The sequence below is a fragment of the Brachyhypopomus gauderio genome, chromosome 2 (assembly GCF_052324685.1).
Source record: "Brachyhypopomus gauderio isolate BG-103 chromosome 2, BGAUD_0.2, whole genome shotgun sequence".
In the NCBI taxonomy this organism is placed as follows: Eukaryota; Metazoa; Chordata; class Actinopteri; order Gymnotiformes; family Hypopomidae; genus Brachyhypopomus; species Brachyhypopomus gauderio.
In genome coordinates, this window is record NC_135212.1 from 4734797 (window position 1) to 4752078 (window position 17282).

The following is a 17282-nucleotide window of genomic DNA, read 5'->3' on the forward strand; positions in this document are numbered from 1 at the left end:
AAAATGAGGAAATGCGCACGTGGTGTCGTCACATTAAAAGTCTTTTTCGACGCAGGGACTGACTTAGTATTTGTTCTTATTAAAAAAGAAAAATGGAAAAAACGGAGTACTCCAGGTTCCGTTGTTTTGATGATAAGAACGTAGAAAACGTTCATGATCTCGCATATACTTTCCAGGTGTCATTCTTCGCTATGTGTCGCATTGCTACGTTTCCGTGGGCTGTAAGTGTTCAAGTGTCTCATGACAGCGTCTCTGTTCATCATGCATTCAAGTGATGAGTGAGTCCTTCATCAGTGAAATGTGTTTTAGGCCCTAGAAAAAGCACTGCTGAACTCCTCATCGGATGTCATTTTGGACGTTTTGAGAAAGGTAAGTTAGCTAGCTAGATATGCTAGTGAAAAATTCACTTGTAATTAACGGGAATTTTAGTTTATAGCTTATTTAAGACACATACATTTTTACAGACGTGCCTACATCCTATTTGTCGGGAAAAGCCCCCATCGGTGAAATACAGGAGACTCTTCCTCTCAGAACTAATAAAAAGGGTTGGTTTCTTGCTTCTTCACACACACACACACACACACACACACACACACACACATACACACACACACACACACAACGTTTAATGTGTGTATACATGTGTGTATTGTTGTGGCAAATGTATTTATATGTATGACCCTTACATCATACACTGCACCCGTTGTCCCATATAGTGGAAGTCTGAGATGGGTCTAAGGAAAACTGGCATGTGCCACATGTGTCTTGTTCTTATTAGAGCTAGTTAGTCTAAGGTGCTTTAGAGGTCTCTACAGAATGTCCTCCATAGTCTGTATAAACGTTTAGCTGATCTGCTTATTGATTTACTTAGTGATCTGCTTCGTTTTTCTTTTGTAGCATGAGCTGAATGCTTCAGAACCTTTGGATGAGCTGTATGATGCCCTGGGTGACGTCATTGGTGCCGAGGAAGACGCCTTGTGCTATAAAACCTATCTACTAGTAAAGTTCATTTACGCACATGCATTTCTAGACCACAATTTCTGTTATGGTCATAGTACAATGTTTGAGCAAGCCTTAGAAAAACCTAAAAAAGATTTTTTAGGGAAATGAGACCTTGATCATAGACTGTAATTTCTGCCACCTCAGTAGGTAGAGTAAACTCTCCTCAGCCCTCAGGGGAGGCGGTGAGTATAGAAGAGAACGTGGCGGTCATCTCGGAGGGCACCACAGGACTGGTCACCTGGGAGGCTGCCCTGTACCTGGCTGAGTGGGCCCTGGAACACCCGGACATCTTCACTGGCAGGTATCACAGGACGCACATGGGATGCAGACCAACGTGCTCAAAATAAAATCTACTTTGTAGAATTCGTTCATGAATGAGAACTCGAGCATCTGAGTTTTGTCCTAAGTAGACATAGCTTTTTAAAACAGAGTAAACGGACACCAAATGGATTCACACCGTGTATGGTATTATGGTAATGCTCCAAAAAACACAAATGTTGTGCATATATGGTGCATATCGTACACGTTTGTAACTGTGCATGTAACTATGCCTACGTTCAAAAGATTGTGTAGGCACTCTTATTGAACATAGGACAGTGTCATATCTACAAGCCTCAAAATCATGCCTGTTGCATTATGGGGTTTCATGCGGTCTTGTTGCTGCCCTGACCACAGGACTGTGCTGGAGTTGGGCAGTGGGGCGGGGCTCACTGGTATAGTGGTGTGCCGGACATGCAAGCCCACCAAATATGTCTTTAGCGACTGCCATCGAGCTGTTCTGGAAAGGCTGAAGAACAACGTCGCGCTCAATGGCCTGACCAGACCGGACAGCACAGGTGTGTCTGTGCTCACGCAAGAACTGGACTGGGAGAGCGCGCAGAAGGACCAGCTGGGAAGAATCGGAGCCGACACCATCATAGCGGCAGGTTGGCGGTGTGCGATGAACACGCAGCTCCATGGTTTTGTGACATTTGCTGCGTCAACATTGCCATGTTGGGTCATTTACCTCACTGTTGTGTTTCTTATCCAGATGTGGTTTATGATCCTGATATAATTGGCTGTCTGGTGAGACTGTTAGCAGAACTCCTCACCTGCAAGGGTCAGCAGAGTCGCCCTGAAGCTTACATCTCCTCTACCGTACGAAACCCAGGGACATACAGCTGCTTTAAGAATGAACTGGGTGAGTTTAATGTCATTGCCATTGCATCATGTACACAAAATGTTCCCGTAATAATGTAACAGACATTCATGGAAATTATAAATGAACAAAAAACAAACCCTGTTTCCTCACACACAGAAAAGGCTGGATTGAAACATCTCGTCTTGACTCATCCTGTCACACAAGTCTTCCCATACAACAGAATTACCTCTATAGAAATGATCAAGGTACACTGTTGACCAAGTTGTCAAAGTCCTATTATAATAAAGTATTTATTTACATCATATATACATGGACAGTGTGCTTTTTGCTCTTATATTTCAAGTCTTATCCAATGTAATTGCTGGAATGCAGATGACCCAAAAGAGGGGCATTCGAACATGTAGTGCTTGGTTACCCTGTACAAATCCCTGCCTGCACCCCTCTGTTTGAGGCCAGTTGGTTCGTGCCGCTGCTGCTCAATCGCAGTGCTCCTTGAACAGAGGAAGCACGTTGAGGTCCCAGTTTTCATCCCAGCGCTGCTGTCCTCCCTCTCTCAGGTTCTGTCTGAAGTGCCTCAGCTTCCCGTGTTCCTTAGGGAATTCGCAGAGGAGCATCTGTAGGACCGTGACAAACACAGACCCTGAGTCAGTGTGAGAGTGATGTAGAACAGAAATAAACACTGACCCTGAGTCAGTCTGAGAGTGGTATAGAGGCGTAACAAACACTGACCCTGAGTCAGTATGAGAGTGGTGTAGAACTGTACAAACACTGACCCTGAGTCAGTCTGAGAGTGGTGTAGAACTGTACAAACACTGACCCTGAGTCAGTCTGAGAGTGGTACGGATACATGCTCATCTGTCCACTGAGGTCTTTTACCTTCAGCTGCTCGGCCAGCTCAGACGAGTCTGTGAAGACCAGCCCGTTCTCCTCATGCTTCACCAGCTCATCCAAGCTTAGAAGACAAAAGACTTGAATGCTCAGAATGTGGAATTGATAAATCAGAATTCATCACAGATGCTAATCCATCCCCCCTCCCCCCAAAAAAGGAGACCCTAAATTAAAATAAATATTAAGATACAAGTTTAATATATTAAACACAATATTAGGACTGCATCTCTGGGGTACCAGAATTTTGAGCTTCTTGGCTTGAAAATACTGTACTGAGGTTAAAACCTGTGAACAAGATTCTTTCATCGTTATCGATAGTGAAGCGACAAACATCTTTGGAATCAACACGCTTTTCTTCATAAAATACAGAAATGGGCAGCTGAGATCACATTTTGATTCTGAAGGACTATTACAGCCCATTTAGCTCAATATAAATCTTTCATGGATGTAGAAAACTGGATTTATCTAGTCCAGCACAATGTGTGTGGATTAATTCTGTTTTATCATCACCTAAAGCTTTTGCCATCAACTCCACACAGTTCTATATTTAGACTTAAGTTATTTTGTTTATAGATGAATGATCCACTATCAGGATGTACTGGGGTGCAGAATGAGATGTGTGTTGGTCTCAGGCCTGTCTAGTTCTGGGAATGATGGAACGTGCTGCTGTCAGATGAACACTAACTGGATAAAGTAGCAAGGCAGCTCACTTATTCCAGTTGAACTCAATGTCAGCGTTACTTTGAAATGTTGGTAAACTAAAGATAAAAAAGTTAGGTATTGTTCTAGATCCTAATTGTAGTTTCAAGAAACACAAAAACCTTGAGCCTCACAAAATATGACTTGTATAAATATACAATGCACTTTATACATTATGAACTCAATGGATCTAGGACATTTTAAAATACAAACTGAGAATCAGAACAGGGCAACAAAGTCTTCGGGTTGCAGTCTATTATCCCTGCAGAAGCTACCACTTTCTGCCATTAGGGGGCAGTGTAGTGTTCCTACACAAGCTGACACTTTTGCACAATATGCTTTGTCATTCAGAGCTTTTTAGCAATGGAACGCTGCTCAGTGGTTTGAATTTGTGCAATTTTAGACGTATCTGCCCTCTCATTATGATTATGTATACTGTATGGTGGTTGAAAATCTAGCATGTAATTGGGTGGGTTAGGAGAGAAAGTCATGGGTGTGACCTGGCTTAAATTTTATTGAAGGTTTAATTATAAATTTATTGATGGTTTTTGTAATTATAATATTGTATTTATTCTGTTTAGTATTAATCATATATTTAACCTGATCAGGGACTTCCAGATGGAAATAACTTAATTAGCTAACTGTTGTGCAAATCTCTTACCTTTGTTTTTTTAGCATAGTCATTCACAAAATAATATGCTAAGAAAATAATACAAAAAATATATATATATATATATAAAAAAAATGTGACTATAGGCCAGCATGGGTGAGATTGGGGGGGGGGGGGGGGGAGTCTGTGTGACTCACCACTGGAAGTTTATGGCACAGACAGGAAGACAACAGCCAAACATGTCGACCACCTTCATTGGAAGATCAAGACCACTGGAAGACTTGTGCAGGCAGACCCCGAGATCAGCAGAACCTGTGGACAGAGCACTGCACTATTACCTAAATCACCACACCGAGACTAGCTCACACACAAGTCTCGTTGTTACGCATGGGTAAAGTATGCTAGTTATGTGGTAGTCCTGTCTCACACACGTGTTGGTTATGTCTCACACACGTGTTGGTTATGTTTATGAGCCCTGTCTCACACACGTGTTGGTTATGTTTATGAGCCCTGTCTCACACACATGTTGGTTATGTTTATGAGCCCTGTCTCACACACGTGTTGGTTATGTTTATGAGTCCTGTCTCACACACGTGTTGGGTTATGTGTATGAGCCCTGTCTCACACACGTGTTGGTTATGTGTATGAGCCCTGTCTCACACATGTGTTGGTTATGTTTATGAGTCCTGTCTCACACACGTGTTGGTTATGTGTATGAGCTCTGTCTCACACACATGTTGGTTATGTTTATGAGCCCTGTCTCACACACGTGTTGGTTATGTTTATGAGCCCTGTCTCACACACGTGTTGGTTATGTGTATGAGCCCTGTCTCACACATGTGTTGGTTATGTGTATGAGCCCTGTCTCACACACGTGTTGGTTATGTTTATTAGCCCTGTCTCACACATGTGTTGGTTATGTTTATGAGCCCTGTCTCACACATGTGTTGGTTATGTTTATGAGCCCTGTCTCACACACGTGTTGGTTATGTGTATGAGCCCTGTCTCACACACGTGTTGGTTATGTGTATGAGCCCTGTCTCACACACGTGTTGGTTATGTTTATGAGCCCTGTCTCACACACGTGTTGGTTATGTCTCACACACGTGTTGGTTATGTTTATGAGCCCTGTCTCACACACGTGTTGGTTATGTCTCACACACGTGTTGGTTATGTCTCACACACGTGTTGGTTATGTGCTCATACCCAATAGGACTGGGTAGTCCTCTGCTTCCAGCCATGGAGTGCAGATCTTAACATGCTTAAAGTCCTTGGAGTCAATTAACTTTTTATAATATTCCTTCTGAGGACCTTTGCCTGAAAGCATAAAGGAAATACGGATGTTGAACTATAGACCATGATGTACAATGATGCACAATTAATCAAAAAATAATACTTATATACAACATTGCTACCTAATGTATTATTTCTATCTATAACAAATACCTGTGATCACACAAACTACTGATGGAAGATGTTGGCTCTCTTTCACAAATCCTTCATAATCTGGAAATGTAAATGCAAGATTTGTGAATATTCAGAATTTTTAAATATTTGATGAACTACAAATGCGCTTAAAATATTTGATGCACTATAGTTAATTCCTGCCAATTAAACACAATTGTGCGTCTTAAAGTGAAAACTGTAAAACACAGGAATAACCTTCAAGTGCCTTCAAAAGAATCGAGAAGTCCTCATCCTCTGTTGGAGGGAAAAAAAGAAATGGTGAGAGCTTATAAGAGTGTGACTAGTGGACGTCGACGTGAACTCATGTTTTATAGCACCGACCCGTCCAGCTGGTACTACTGAGGAGTAAAGCGGGGCGTCCAGCACACAGCCTCACTTCTCCTGTTTTGGTGCTGCGCTCCGTAAATGCCGTCAGCTCTGTGTTTTCCTTACTGATCTCAGAACTGTGGAATGACAAAAAAAAAAACATTTATTCCCCTTGGGAAGGGGGGCTATCACTTATCTGTCCATGCCTTGATAAAGACAGACTTTGTGATTAAGTATTGTCTATATATTATTCTTTATCATAAAGTAGTCATGAAGTGTGACTTTGAGGGAAGATGGTAAACTGGCTGTTGTGTGTTATTAGCATGTTGAGCGTGGCTCTATTCTCTCCAAAAACTCCAAATAAAACTCACCAAGCCTTGAATTGTGGGTAAGCACTGGATATTTTAACAAACAGCTCATGCCGAAGCTTCAAAGGCGCTTCTCTAAATATCAAAGGTGGCTTGTCATATATGGTCGTTGCCCTAGAAGAACAACGAGGGAATATCATAACTGGCTCGTCGAAGCAGTTTGGTTTCAGAACTGGAGCAGCAGACTTCAAACAGTCACTGATCAAGCAGCGCCAGATCACTGCGTTGAGCATGAAACATTACTGCTATCACAACACGCCTCTGCTCTAATCGACTTTAATAACAATTCTTACTTTATGTTCCAGTTCTTGAGGAGGTCGTGCCTCATGGCGTTGGTAACGCACAGGTTGTAATCAGACAAACGGCCAAAAACACTCTCGTACCTGCCAAGAAGGACAGTGTGACTATTGTCATGTGTTATCTGATCCTTTCCTCATATCCCCAAGTGCTGGCTATGCTTACCATTTCGCAGCTTTAACGATCGGATGCCTTTCTCCATGACTGAGGGCCATGATGGAGTAACCGTAATTGTGCCAGTCTATCACAAACTGAGCCCCAATGATTCGACTCACCAACCACGTTACAGCAATACCAGGAATCCCAGGAGGGTTCTAGACAAGAACAAACACAAATGTGTTCTTGCAAACAACATAAGGAACCTAAATTACGTTTTCTACACAGTATTGAAGGTGTAATACCTGTAAAAGAATATAAGCCTGGTCCTCTAGCTGCATTAAAACATAAAACAGCTGCAGAGACTGAATTATCACCTTGGAGATATATATCAAGATTTTAGGGCCAACTGAAAGAGAAGAGGCACAGTGGGCTTTAATGGATCTATACAGAAAACAAGTGATTTAATTGTTTTGCTGTACCGAGTACAGTTTGTAACACGTACACCCAAGACACTGCATTACCTTGGAGACTCCTCAGTTCAGAAATGGGAATGATGTCTATTCTGTCATCCTCAAGAATGTCTTGATGGGGTTTGGTACCTATAAGAGTGCAGTATTGCCAGTCAGACACGAATCTGGTAAGCTTTATTTTGTTTTGAGGAACAGAAATTCAAGAAAATCAAGCAAGATGAGCCACTAGTGTGATTAGACAGAGCGGAACGTGCTTGGTGAAACTCAAAAGCTGCAGAAACGGCTGCAGTACGAGGCACTATTCAGCATACTTTTACAATACTCCAGAATGGAAGTGTGTCTCTCTTTACAGCCCACCGCGCAGAAGCATGCGGTGATGGGTGCATGCGATTAGAAGTAAGCAGCTATTTACCGAGGTGTCCTATAAAGGTGACATTGTATCCGTGTTTGCTGAAGGAGAGCGCGTGATACTGCATGCGCGGGCTGCGCCCTATGTCTCCCATCACCAGCACGCAGACGTTCAGGTGAGCAAACTCATCGCGACCCTTCAAGCCACGGGCCAGTATGAAAATAAACACCACCACCGCGACCGGCAGCAGAGCCCACGGCAGGCTCAACCCAGACAACAGTCCCACCAGAACCAGCGAAACTGTCACGAACAGCACCGCCGCGTTGGCCTCCGCCATTGTTGCCGTCCCGCTGCTGACGTGGCTGGAAATTTAAAGGCGCCGCCGACTTTATTCTAAGCTCTTCAAAATCGAAATTCACACTTATTTCAAGTTAAGTAAATGAATTTAAATGAATGCGTACAATCGTTTAATGATTGAGAATGGTATGGAAGCCCATTCCCGCCACCTAAAATAAAAAAACAGCACATATATATATATTTCTCATTATTAAGTAAATTGATATCTCATTATTTCGAGATACTAAGTCATTATTTTTGAGATACTAAGTCATTATTTTGAGATAGTATCTCGAAATAATGACTTAGTATCTCGAAATAACGACTTAGTATCTCAAAATAATGACTTAGTATCTCGAAATAATGAGATATCGATTTACTTAATAATGAGAAAAAAATATATATGTGCTGTTTTTTTATTTTAGGTGGCGGGAATGGGCTTCCATACCTACTTGATCCAGTTGATTCAGTAGCGTTTTATTGCTGGGTCCAGCGATTAGTGTTTAAGCGGGGTTGAAACTAAACTCTGCAGGGCGGTAGATAAACAGGACCTGTGAACCTCTGAGCTAATACAATCAATCTCCATCAGTTTAAACTGTACGTGACTTCAGGACATCTCCGTCCTGGGACGCCACAATGATCCTGTATGATCCAGATATCATAAATTATAAATTAATAATTTTTTTATTATTTTATGACAAGACGAGTGACATCTTCTCAAATGCATTACTTATTCTTCCTCTTAGTGCAGAAATGTGTTTTTTTTATGTCATAGTTTCTTATTACGGACTTAGATGCACATAAACGTGCGCACACTCCTCCACGTGACCAGTCGCTCCCCTACCCTACCGTTACACTAAATCTGTCAAGACGTGAACCAAGTGATGGTTTCCTTACCACACACTGCTTGTTTGCTCATCCACGTTTATTAATAATAAAGAAAAGTCTCTCGGGCCTTGGACCGATTGTTTTGCAATATCTAAAAAAGATGTTGCGCGCGACTTTGATGCTCCTTCTTCTCTCATCATCGGTCCAGTCGTCGCACCAGGAGATTATTGACGACATACTGGAGAGTTTGTCCAAAGGAGTGACTTTCTTTGACAAGCAGTGCAGGAATATCAATCTTGATGGCGTCGTCGGTTATGTAATTCTGAAAGGTAAGATTTGCATTTTTAATGGGACGTCTTTAGAAGTGACAGAAAGATCAAATTTGCGCGTTTAGAAAACTGCAGGTTAATGGTTCGTGTTTTATCAAACATTTAGTGGCAAAGAAAAACGATGTTCTGTTTTCAAAGCCATTGCACAGAAATTGTTTAGGCATCGTGGAACTGCTTTGTGTCCATTACGCACGGGTGACACTATGACATGTAAGCGTGCGCATTTTCACAAGTCTGTATTTGTTTACAAAAACAGCACAGTTGCAGGAAGCCACCCGGTCCTGGCCCAATTCGGACTTCCTCAGTCTCTTTCAGCGTTCCATAGCACTGTCTTTGGTTAAAAAACTGGACAGAAGCTTGTCTCACGCGGTCACCTCTCTTCAAGAGACAGACTCCAAATATTATAAAGGTGATTCACGACACACACACACACACACACACACACACACACACACACACACACACACACACACACACACACACACACGCACACGCATACGCACACACACACGCACGCACGCACGCACGCACGCACACACACACACGCACACACACACACACACGCACACGCACGCACGCACACAGACACACACACACGCACGCACGCATGCACACACACACACACACACCCCCACACCCACACGCACACACACACACACACACACCCACACGCACACACACACACGCACGCACGCACGCGCACACACGCACGCATGCACACACACACACACACACACCCACACACACACACACACCCCCACACCCACACACACACACACACACACACACACCCCCACACCCACACACATCTCCTGCACGCGTCACGATAACCAGTGCGTCTTCCCCAGAGTTTGAGCCCATCTTGGACACGTCGTTTTGGTCTTTGCCTCGTGAATGGAGCTTCACGGACCCCACGCTCGTGTACTCCTCCACGAGGACCACGGAGTGTTACGACGAGCAGCAGGGTGACAAATGCCTAACGCTGCTTCTAGGAACATGGTGAAAACACAGACGACTAAGTATTAACTTAAGCATTTAAGACAACGGGGTGACACAACTATGTTTTGTCTGTAGGAAAGACAACGGAACACCATGCATCGTGACGAAGTCTTGTAGAGACACAATGACACGTTTCGGATGTCCGCACTATTCCCTCTCACACCAGCTGCTGTACTTCATGGTTGGAACCATGGTAAATATGTTTTATTTTGAACTTAAGTTTTGGTTTGGTCTTGGATCAAGGCAAGAAATGGTCATATATCTGTCACTTAACCGGTTAAAACGTTTCTGCTGACAGAAAGGGTGTTCCAGGATGCTGAAGGGAGACCTTAGGCTGTCTCGGGTCAACATTACGGTGGAACACTACCAGAAGATATTCTGCTCAAATATGATGAAGGGCAATCAGGAGATTGTCAGCAGTGGTTTCACTTCTCAAATACAAGATATCTTCATAGAAAACAGTTAGTTGAATGTTTTGTCATGAACTACCATATAGTTTATACTGTATACTCTTATAATATGTTGATGCACAAAAAAAAATCCTCTTCTTTTGCAGTTCTTTTATGTGGTTTGGCTGGTTTTTCTGACTTTTATAAGGCAGACTGGTTACAGCATATTCTGGCATGGCAAGACAAAAAACTGGGTTGCTTTGGGAAAGATGGTAAGAATGTTAATTCATACTATTTGGGTTGTATCAGTAGTGCCACTGGCTCATAGCAGAAGGGTCCCGCCCACATGGCGGTTCGCACTTCTCACTACATCAGTGTCATGTTTCTGTTTTTCTGGCAGAAGACTACTCAGAAATGTTTGAGGAATTTTTGGATACACCTCACAAGCGTGTGAAAAGAAGAGAAAAAACCTTAAAAGGTTGTCGTTATATTTAGTTCACAATGTGATAAAGCTGTGTTGTTATGCTGTGTTATGACAATGTTATATTAAGACGTCATGGCGATACATATATTCTTTTTGCAGATGGATGCTCAAGTCACATGACAGGAGTCGCAATGAGTGCGCTGGGCGGTTATCTCAACTTCTATCTGTCTGAGCAAGACATTACCAAGAGACCCCTCATCTAATATCTCAACAACATGGCGATGGACCGTTTCACAAAACAATAACAAACCAATAACTTCATTAACATGTCTTTTTTTTATTCTGTAGAAAATATAACATAAGCTGCCTGTACATTTTTAAATAGGAGTATATTATATGGAAGTGACATTTTGGTAAAAGGATACCATTTCATAATATACTTAAGAAATAAATGTTTGAATGTAATTCACATAAGGTTGGTACTCAGTTAAACTAGGTTTTTGTTTAGATTAATAAAGACCTCTGGGTGCATAATGTTCCAAAGAGCATTCTTAATAATGAATGAATAAATGACTTCCATTCTTAATAATGAATGAATTAATGTCTGCATTCAAGTAACAGGATGCTCTCCAAGCTGCAGACCCAGGACACGAGTTAAAGTCTTGGCTAATAACCAAATAATCAAGACATTGACCCGTATCTGACTAGCAGAACACTACTCTACTGAGAGGCTCTGCTCCATGTCATCACATCAGATTGCATGACAATCACATATTCTAGAATTTGCAGATTCTAGAAAACACCAATCAGAAACTTTGTCATAATCAGGTGACCTGAACGTATTTTTTTTTAAACCAGTAGTAACATTTCAAAGGTCTCTGAAGACTGCTGGTGCTATTGGTTCCAGCCGATGACCTCATAAAAGAGGGCCTTTATCATGCGTGCCTCGTACGTGACCGTGTTCTTGCCGATGTGCATACGCTCCTCCTCCAGGGGTTGCTCAATGACAGCGGGCACGTCCCTGCCGTACACTTTGGGGAGACAGGAAGACGGTAATTAGCTCCACTGAGGAGAGCAGCCTGAAATTTAATTAGCATGTCGGCACTGAAAACAGAGCGCCACATCCCCAACTGAATCGGATGGTAATCGGATGAATCCGTTGAAATCACTAAATTGACTGTTTTGCTGTGGTGAACACCATCGAATCTGATGCATATACTTATAATGTTACAGTTGTTCTGTTTAAAGATAATACGATGATTCTTTTATCATTTTTTTGCCACCATATTAAACAAACTGATCAAAAATCAACTTTATTTCCATTGAACGACGAGGCAGGGTCGGCTTTGTCTTTCCCACACTGCACAGTATGAACGCTGGCCGGCTCCACAGAGGTGACGGAGGTACTTACACTCGCAGTGCTCCAGAAACTGGATGCAGTCCTGTACCACCGTGTCCCTCAGCATCACCATGTGCTTGGCCATGTTCTCCAGGAGTGACAAGAAACATCTCTTGATGTAGAACCACGTGTCCGTACCGAGCTGAAATCATACTGCGTCAGTGCCGTGACCTCTAACCCCGGTCCTGAACTCTAACCCTACGCAGTGTCAAGTCCTTCACGCGACGAATCAGGAGTTGAACGTAGCACTTGCCCCATCGATAAATGCCACCACCTGATTTCACTAATGAACTCACCTCCTTATCAATGAACGGGATCTAATGCGTCAGAGTGGGCCGTGTAGATAAAGGTTGCGAGCTGAACACACCCATCAACACCACACTCCTCACTGGATTAAATAAGCAGCCCCAGCTATGGTTAACCAGCTTTTCCCATTTATAAAACTTTTAACTGTGATTTTGCTTCCACTTACAGTATTAACGAGGAGCCCAGAGAAAAGGGCCTTGGGATTAATATTCAGCTAATATCTCAGTTGCTAACGGACGACATGTGGCTTAGCTAAAAAGAGAGCAACATGAAAGCAGGAGCAGACAAGCGAGTGCAGTAGCTAAGCTCCTCCCCCACGCGTCCCGGCAACACGGCGCTCGCGGGAGGGCGACAACGCCGGGCTCCCGAGGGGATCATGTTTGCTCAGCTGCAGATGGGGGAGCACACTTCATTTTTAGTACAGTAAAAATAACATCTGTGGTTTATGCCGCCCGATGTGATCGTCGACGAACCAAAGCCCCGTCCTCCACGGACAATGTGTTACTGGGGATTGTGAGACGCCACTAAATGTTCCAGACTCTGGTGTGAACTGCTCAAAGCAGTGTGCGAAGGTACAATATGCAGTACCTTCTTATTGTAGGGCTCCAGGCTTTTAATCACACGGGAGATGCCAAAGTCATAGTTTCCTTTGGCGCAGTACAAGGTCCTGCAAGCACAATGAAAATGTTTTTAAAATGTGAAGCGCTTCAGATCTTTTCGCACAGCAAAGTCAATAGGAGAACACGTCAGAATGATAAGCCTCAGAGTCAAGGACACACCCAATCACAAGGTTGACGATGCACAGATGAAACACTTTCTTGTCTGGGTCGTTGTAGGATATCTGCTCCTCCTCTTTCTCTATCTTCCTCATCAGCTGCTCTGCCTTCAGAGACACACGCGCCCATGAGTCACGCGGGACACAGTCCCGCACTGTAGACCTGCCACGGCCGCGGGATACATGGTGCAGGTCGTTCGTACCTCCTCGTTTTGGCTGGTCATGATGTAGGACACGCACAGGTTGGCCAGGACGATGGCGCTCACGTTGAGGATCTGCAGGGGGAAAGAGAGCTTGCGTGATTGGCTGCAGGGCAGGGATTGAATCACGAGTAGAACGGCCAATTAGCAGGCGTCAAACATCACACAGGAAAGTAACATGCGTTCAGGCAGCACGACTCGGAGGCCGAGAACTCAAAGTGCCACCGTGTGTTTTACCGACGGCTTCTTTTTGCAGGGACACTCTTGAATGTTACACTGTTCCAGCTAGCAAAAAGCAAGACAAACAGACAAAAAACAGACTTTGAGCACTGTGCCTCATCAGGTTCTTGGAGAGCCTTGATTCTTGTTCAGTGTAACCATAAATCATTTGCTGCAAATCAAAAAGGAACAACGTGCTTCGTATAAGGAATGTTAAGGACCGTCGACGAACGGGCCTGTAACCCATTGAGGCCGTTTGAGTCACGCGGGGGCGGGCGGCGCTCACGTTGTCGTAGTGCTTCTTGACGATGGGCTCGTAGAAGCCAATGGCCTCCTTGTACTTGTTCTCCTGCATGAAAAGCACGTGTGCAACGTTGAGCTTCCACGTGTCGTGCTCATTGCAGAACTCCACCGACTTGCGGAAGATCTTCTCCACCACGTTGTAGTTCTCTCTGTTCCAGTAAATCTTCGCCTGCACCATCAGCACGGGGATGTACCTTCAAAAACGAACGAGTGGAGAGAAAAAGAAAATTAAAGGAAACTTCCGCACGTTATTCTGAAACACCAGATGTTTCTCTTCAGGTTTGAAATGTTGACCTACTCCTCCAGAAGCTGATCATAGTCTTCGATGGACTTTTTTAGCCCTTCGTCATCTCGTGTACGCCGTGCCTCTTGTACCTTCAATGTCAAAGATGAAGATTTAGTGATGCTGCATAATCTGCCTAACCTACTCCTCTCTGACTCAGAATTTACGTTAAAATAATAAACTAATACAAATATTCAGGGTGTAATTTTTGCCAGTTAGTTTAGACATACTGCTAGAGGAGCGACATAACCTGCTTGGTAACCTTGTTTAGGAGACATACTGCTAGAAAAGCGACATAACCTGCTTGGTAACCTTGTTTAGGAGACATACTGCTAGAGGAGCGACATAACCTGCTTGGTAACCTTGTTTAGGAGACATACTGCTAGAGGAGCGACATAACCTGCTTGGTAACCTTGCGTAACTGCTCAGTCAGACGTCCAGCCATTTCCTCCAGCTTGCGAAAAGCCTATATGAGAAGAACCAGAATATCCTCATATAAAGAAGTGAAGTACTGCTTCAGCAACAGATACTACCACAAGCTGACTAAGACCGGCAGAAGCTATGAGTATGAATATGAGTATGAATATGGAGTGTGAATATGAGTATGAGCATGAGTATGAATATGAGCATGAACATGAGTATGAATGAGTATGAATATGAGTGTGAATATGAGCACGAATATGAGTATCAATATAAGTATGAATATGAGCATGGACATGAGTATGAATGAGTATGAATATGAATATGAGTGTGAATATGAGTATGAACATGAGTATGAATATGAGTATAAATATGAGTATGAATATGAATATGAGCATGAACATGAGTATGAATACAAGTATGAATATGAGCATGAACATGAGTATGAATATGAGCATGAACATGAGTATGAATATGAGTATGAGAATGAGTATGAGTACGAGTATGCCTAAGCCTGTTACCTCCTCTGGAGCAGTCTGGCTTGTCAGCATAGCATCCAGGAACTCATACAAGTACTGCAGGCAATTAGACACACAATTCAATCTCATACTTTATCAGTTACATAAATCAAACACTGAAGGCTCTTTCAAAGTGAGTTCAACAGCTATATTATGATATTGTGATGTCACTCTGACCTTCGTTTAATTAGGAATGTATTTATTTTCATAAAATAGCAGACGGACTAATAGATAGATTGCACTCATAAGACTTGAGGGCAATAAATCCACCAAGTGAAAGACCCAGGCTAGAAGTGCCTGACACTTTAAATGCCCTTTCAAGTACTCCTGCATGAATTTCACCCATCCAAATGGAACCAGAGGAGCGTGTCTTACTGGAGAAAGGAACTTGTAAGTGAGGTGAGCGTTCTCTGCCATTACATCAGCAGCGAGGTCAAAGTACTGGAAGAAAAACAGAGCAGAGAGCAGCTGAGTTTACTCTAGCGACAAAGCGCTCACTCGAAACTCGGCAGGGAGAGCCTGGGGCTACGGGCTGGAGCCCGGTGCTCATGTTGTTCTTAAGAGCAGAAGAGCTCACCTCAAATTTACAATAGAGGAGGATGAGGTTGCCGAACGTTACAGGAGGGAAAGGGTTCTGCTGGAGGAGGAAAGCCAGCTTCTCGAAGCCCTCTGATGGCTTGGTGTTCATGTTCATCAAGGCCTGGTTGTGTAGGGTGACTGGGTCCAGTTCCTACACACCAGAGGTAACAGTTATTCCGCACAGTCAAGCTACATTTCAAAATAGAACGCAAAATGATAAAACAAAATGCTTTGATGAAATTATTCTGTTTTCCTAAGGAAAATCTGTACTTGTGACTAATAAAATGTATTCACAGAGACGACACCACTGGTTAACACCAGAGGGCAGCATCTACTTTACTTCCCTGGCCAAGCAAGTCAAGGCCAAACAAGAAGCACCTTCGAAAGAAAGAACAAAAATGAACGAATGAAAGAATGAAAAAAGAAAAAGAAAAAAGCTGAAAACCCTGCAGCACAGCTCTGGACTACAAAAGCAACACATTTTATGCCAAGAGATTTTTATTTTTAAAAGCATACGCTAATTATGTGCAGTAATGATCTGATGAGAACCAGGAAGAAAAAACATCAAAACAACGTAAACACTTTGCTTTGGGGCAACAGGAACACCTCAACTTTCTTCTCAAGTGTAAAAATGTGGCACGCGTTTTTGCATCGAACTCAGCTGTGCAGGCTGCAGTACGCCTCTCCTTTCCTGCAGGGTACCACCGGTGTATTTAATGAGGTCTTACATAAGCTGAGGGCACCGTCTGGATACATTTGGTGTCGGTCGGGAAATGGAGTGAAGACATTCTCATCATTCCAGCAGGCAGGTGTAGCCAAACGGAGTCCCATTTTCACAGCAATACTCTAAACCCAGCCAGGGCAGAACTAAAACTCCATCATCCGAGAACTCCTTCAACTGAATAATTAGAGGAAGGGGTCCACTGAGGCTATGAGTCCAGGAGCTCAGCAGTACTCGCATCTGACTTTTCCATCTATGGGCTATGTGTGCCAAAACAACAAAAAACAAGCTAGTCGACAGAGGGCCAAATGGGTTCACGAAAAGATCCCTAACGAGAGGACGCATGCCCGAACCTCGTGGGGAAAAAGGTCTCGCCTGCACGAAAACAAGCTGAGCAGGTGAACGAGTGACGGTAAGCAGGACGCCATGATGCGTTCCTGGAGGGCTCTGTAAAGGGTAAGGGAGTGGTGGCGATTCAGAGCCACCGGTCCAGTACCTCCTCTGACCTCGGGGGCATATCAGTCAGGGCCTCTTGAGCGGCATCGTCTGCGGGAGGGG

The 17282-nt window shown here is 43.5% G+C and overlaps 4 protein-coding genes across 6 annotated transcripts in view; 2 read left to right on the forward strand and 2 right to left on the reverse strand.

The window, feature by feature from the left end:
* Positions 1–2440, forward strand: eef2kmt (eukaryotic elongation factor 2 lysine methyltransferase). The gene is made up of 8 exons (XM_076983261.1): positions 1–221; positions 310–369; positions 465–545; positions 898–999; positions 1170–1303; positions 1678–1928; positions 2033–2182; positions 2300–2440. Exons 1-8 carry the CDS (start codon positions 93–95, stop codon positions 2398–2400), a joined length of 1008 nt encoding a protein of 335 aa, XP_076839376.1. The 5' UTR covers positions 1–92; the 3' UTR covers positions 2401–2440.
* On the reverse strand, positions 2415–8062 carry alg1 (ALG1 chitobiosyldiphosphodolichol beta-mannosyltransferase). Its single transcript, XM_076983248.1, has 13 exons — positions 7760–8062; positions 7399–7476; positions 7180–7283; positions 6944–7092; positions 6775–6864; positions 6485–6595; positions 6129–6250; positions 6003–6041; positions 5787–5846; positions 5547–5657; positions 4538–4652; positions 3020–3095; positions 2415–2757 (listed from the first exon to the last, which is right to left on the reverse strand). Exons 1-13 carry the CDS (start codon positions 8031–8033, stop codon positions 2620–2622), a joined length of 1467 nt encoding a protein of 488 aa, XP_076839363.1. The 5' UTR covers positions 8034–8062; the 3' UTR covers positions 2415–2619.
* Positions 8063–8860: 798 nt separating this feature from the next.
* c2h16orf89 (chromosome 2 C16orf89 homolog) lies at positions 8861–11345 on the forward strand. Of its 2 annotated transcripts, XM_076983300.1 has the most exons (8): positions 8861–9189; positions 9446–9598; positions 10038–10188; positions 10264–10381; positions 10487–10649; positions 10745–10849; positions 10978–11055; positions 11161–11345. In XM_076983300.1, the coding sequence occupies exons 1-8, from the start codon at positions 9021–9023 to the stop codon at positions 11262–11264; spliced, it is 1041 nt and encodes a 346-aa protein (XP_076839415.1). In that variant the 5' UTR covers positions 8861–9020; the 3' UTR covers positions 11265–11345. The 2 variants fall into 2 exon arrangements, with proteins under 2 accessions (XP_076839415.1, XP_076839422.1); XM_076983307.1 differs by lacking the exon at positions 10978–11055.
* Positions 11346–11894: 549 nt separating this feature from the next.
* Positions 11895–17282, reverse strand: part of ift70 (intraflagellar transport 70) — a 10658-nt gene continuing 5270 nt past the window's right edge. Inside the window, exons 8-19 of one of the 2 annotated variants that reach the window (XM_076983287.1) lie at positions 17221–17270; positions 16002–16154; positions 15800–15865; positions 15428–15481; positions 14899–14952; positions 14502–14578; positions 14187–14397; positions 13685–13756; positions 13486–13589; positions 13295–13373; positions 12413–12542; positions 11895–12032 (exon numbers count right to left, since the gene is read on the reverse strand). In XM_076983287.1, coding sequence (XP_076839402.1) covers positions 11896–12032; positions 12413–12542; positions 13295–13373; positions 13486–13589; positions 13685–13756; positions 14187–14397; positions 14502–14578; positions 14899–14952; positions 15428–15481; positions 15800–15865; positions 16002–16154; positions 17221–17270 — 1187 coding nt within the window. In that variant the 3' untranslated portion in view covers position 11895. Of the gene's footprint in view, positions 12033–12412; positions 12543–13294; positions 13374–13485; positions 13590–13684; positions 13757–14186; positions 14398–14501; positions 14579–14886; positions 14953–15427; positions 15482–15799; positions 15866–16001; positions 16155–17220; positions 17271–17282 lie in introns of both variants that reach the window. The other variant, XM_076983277.1, reaches the window with a different exon arrangement.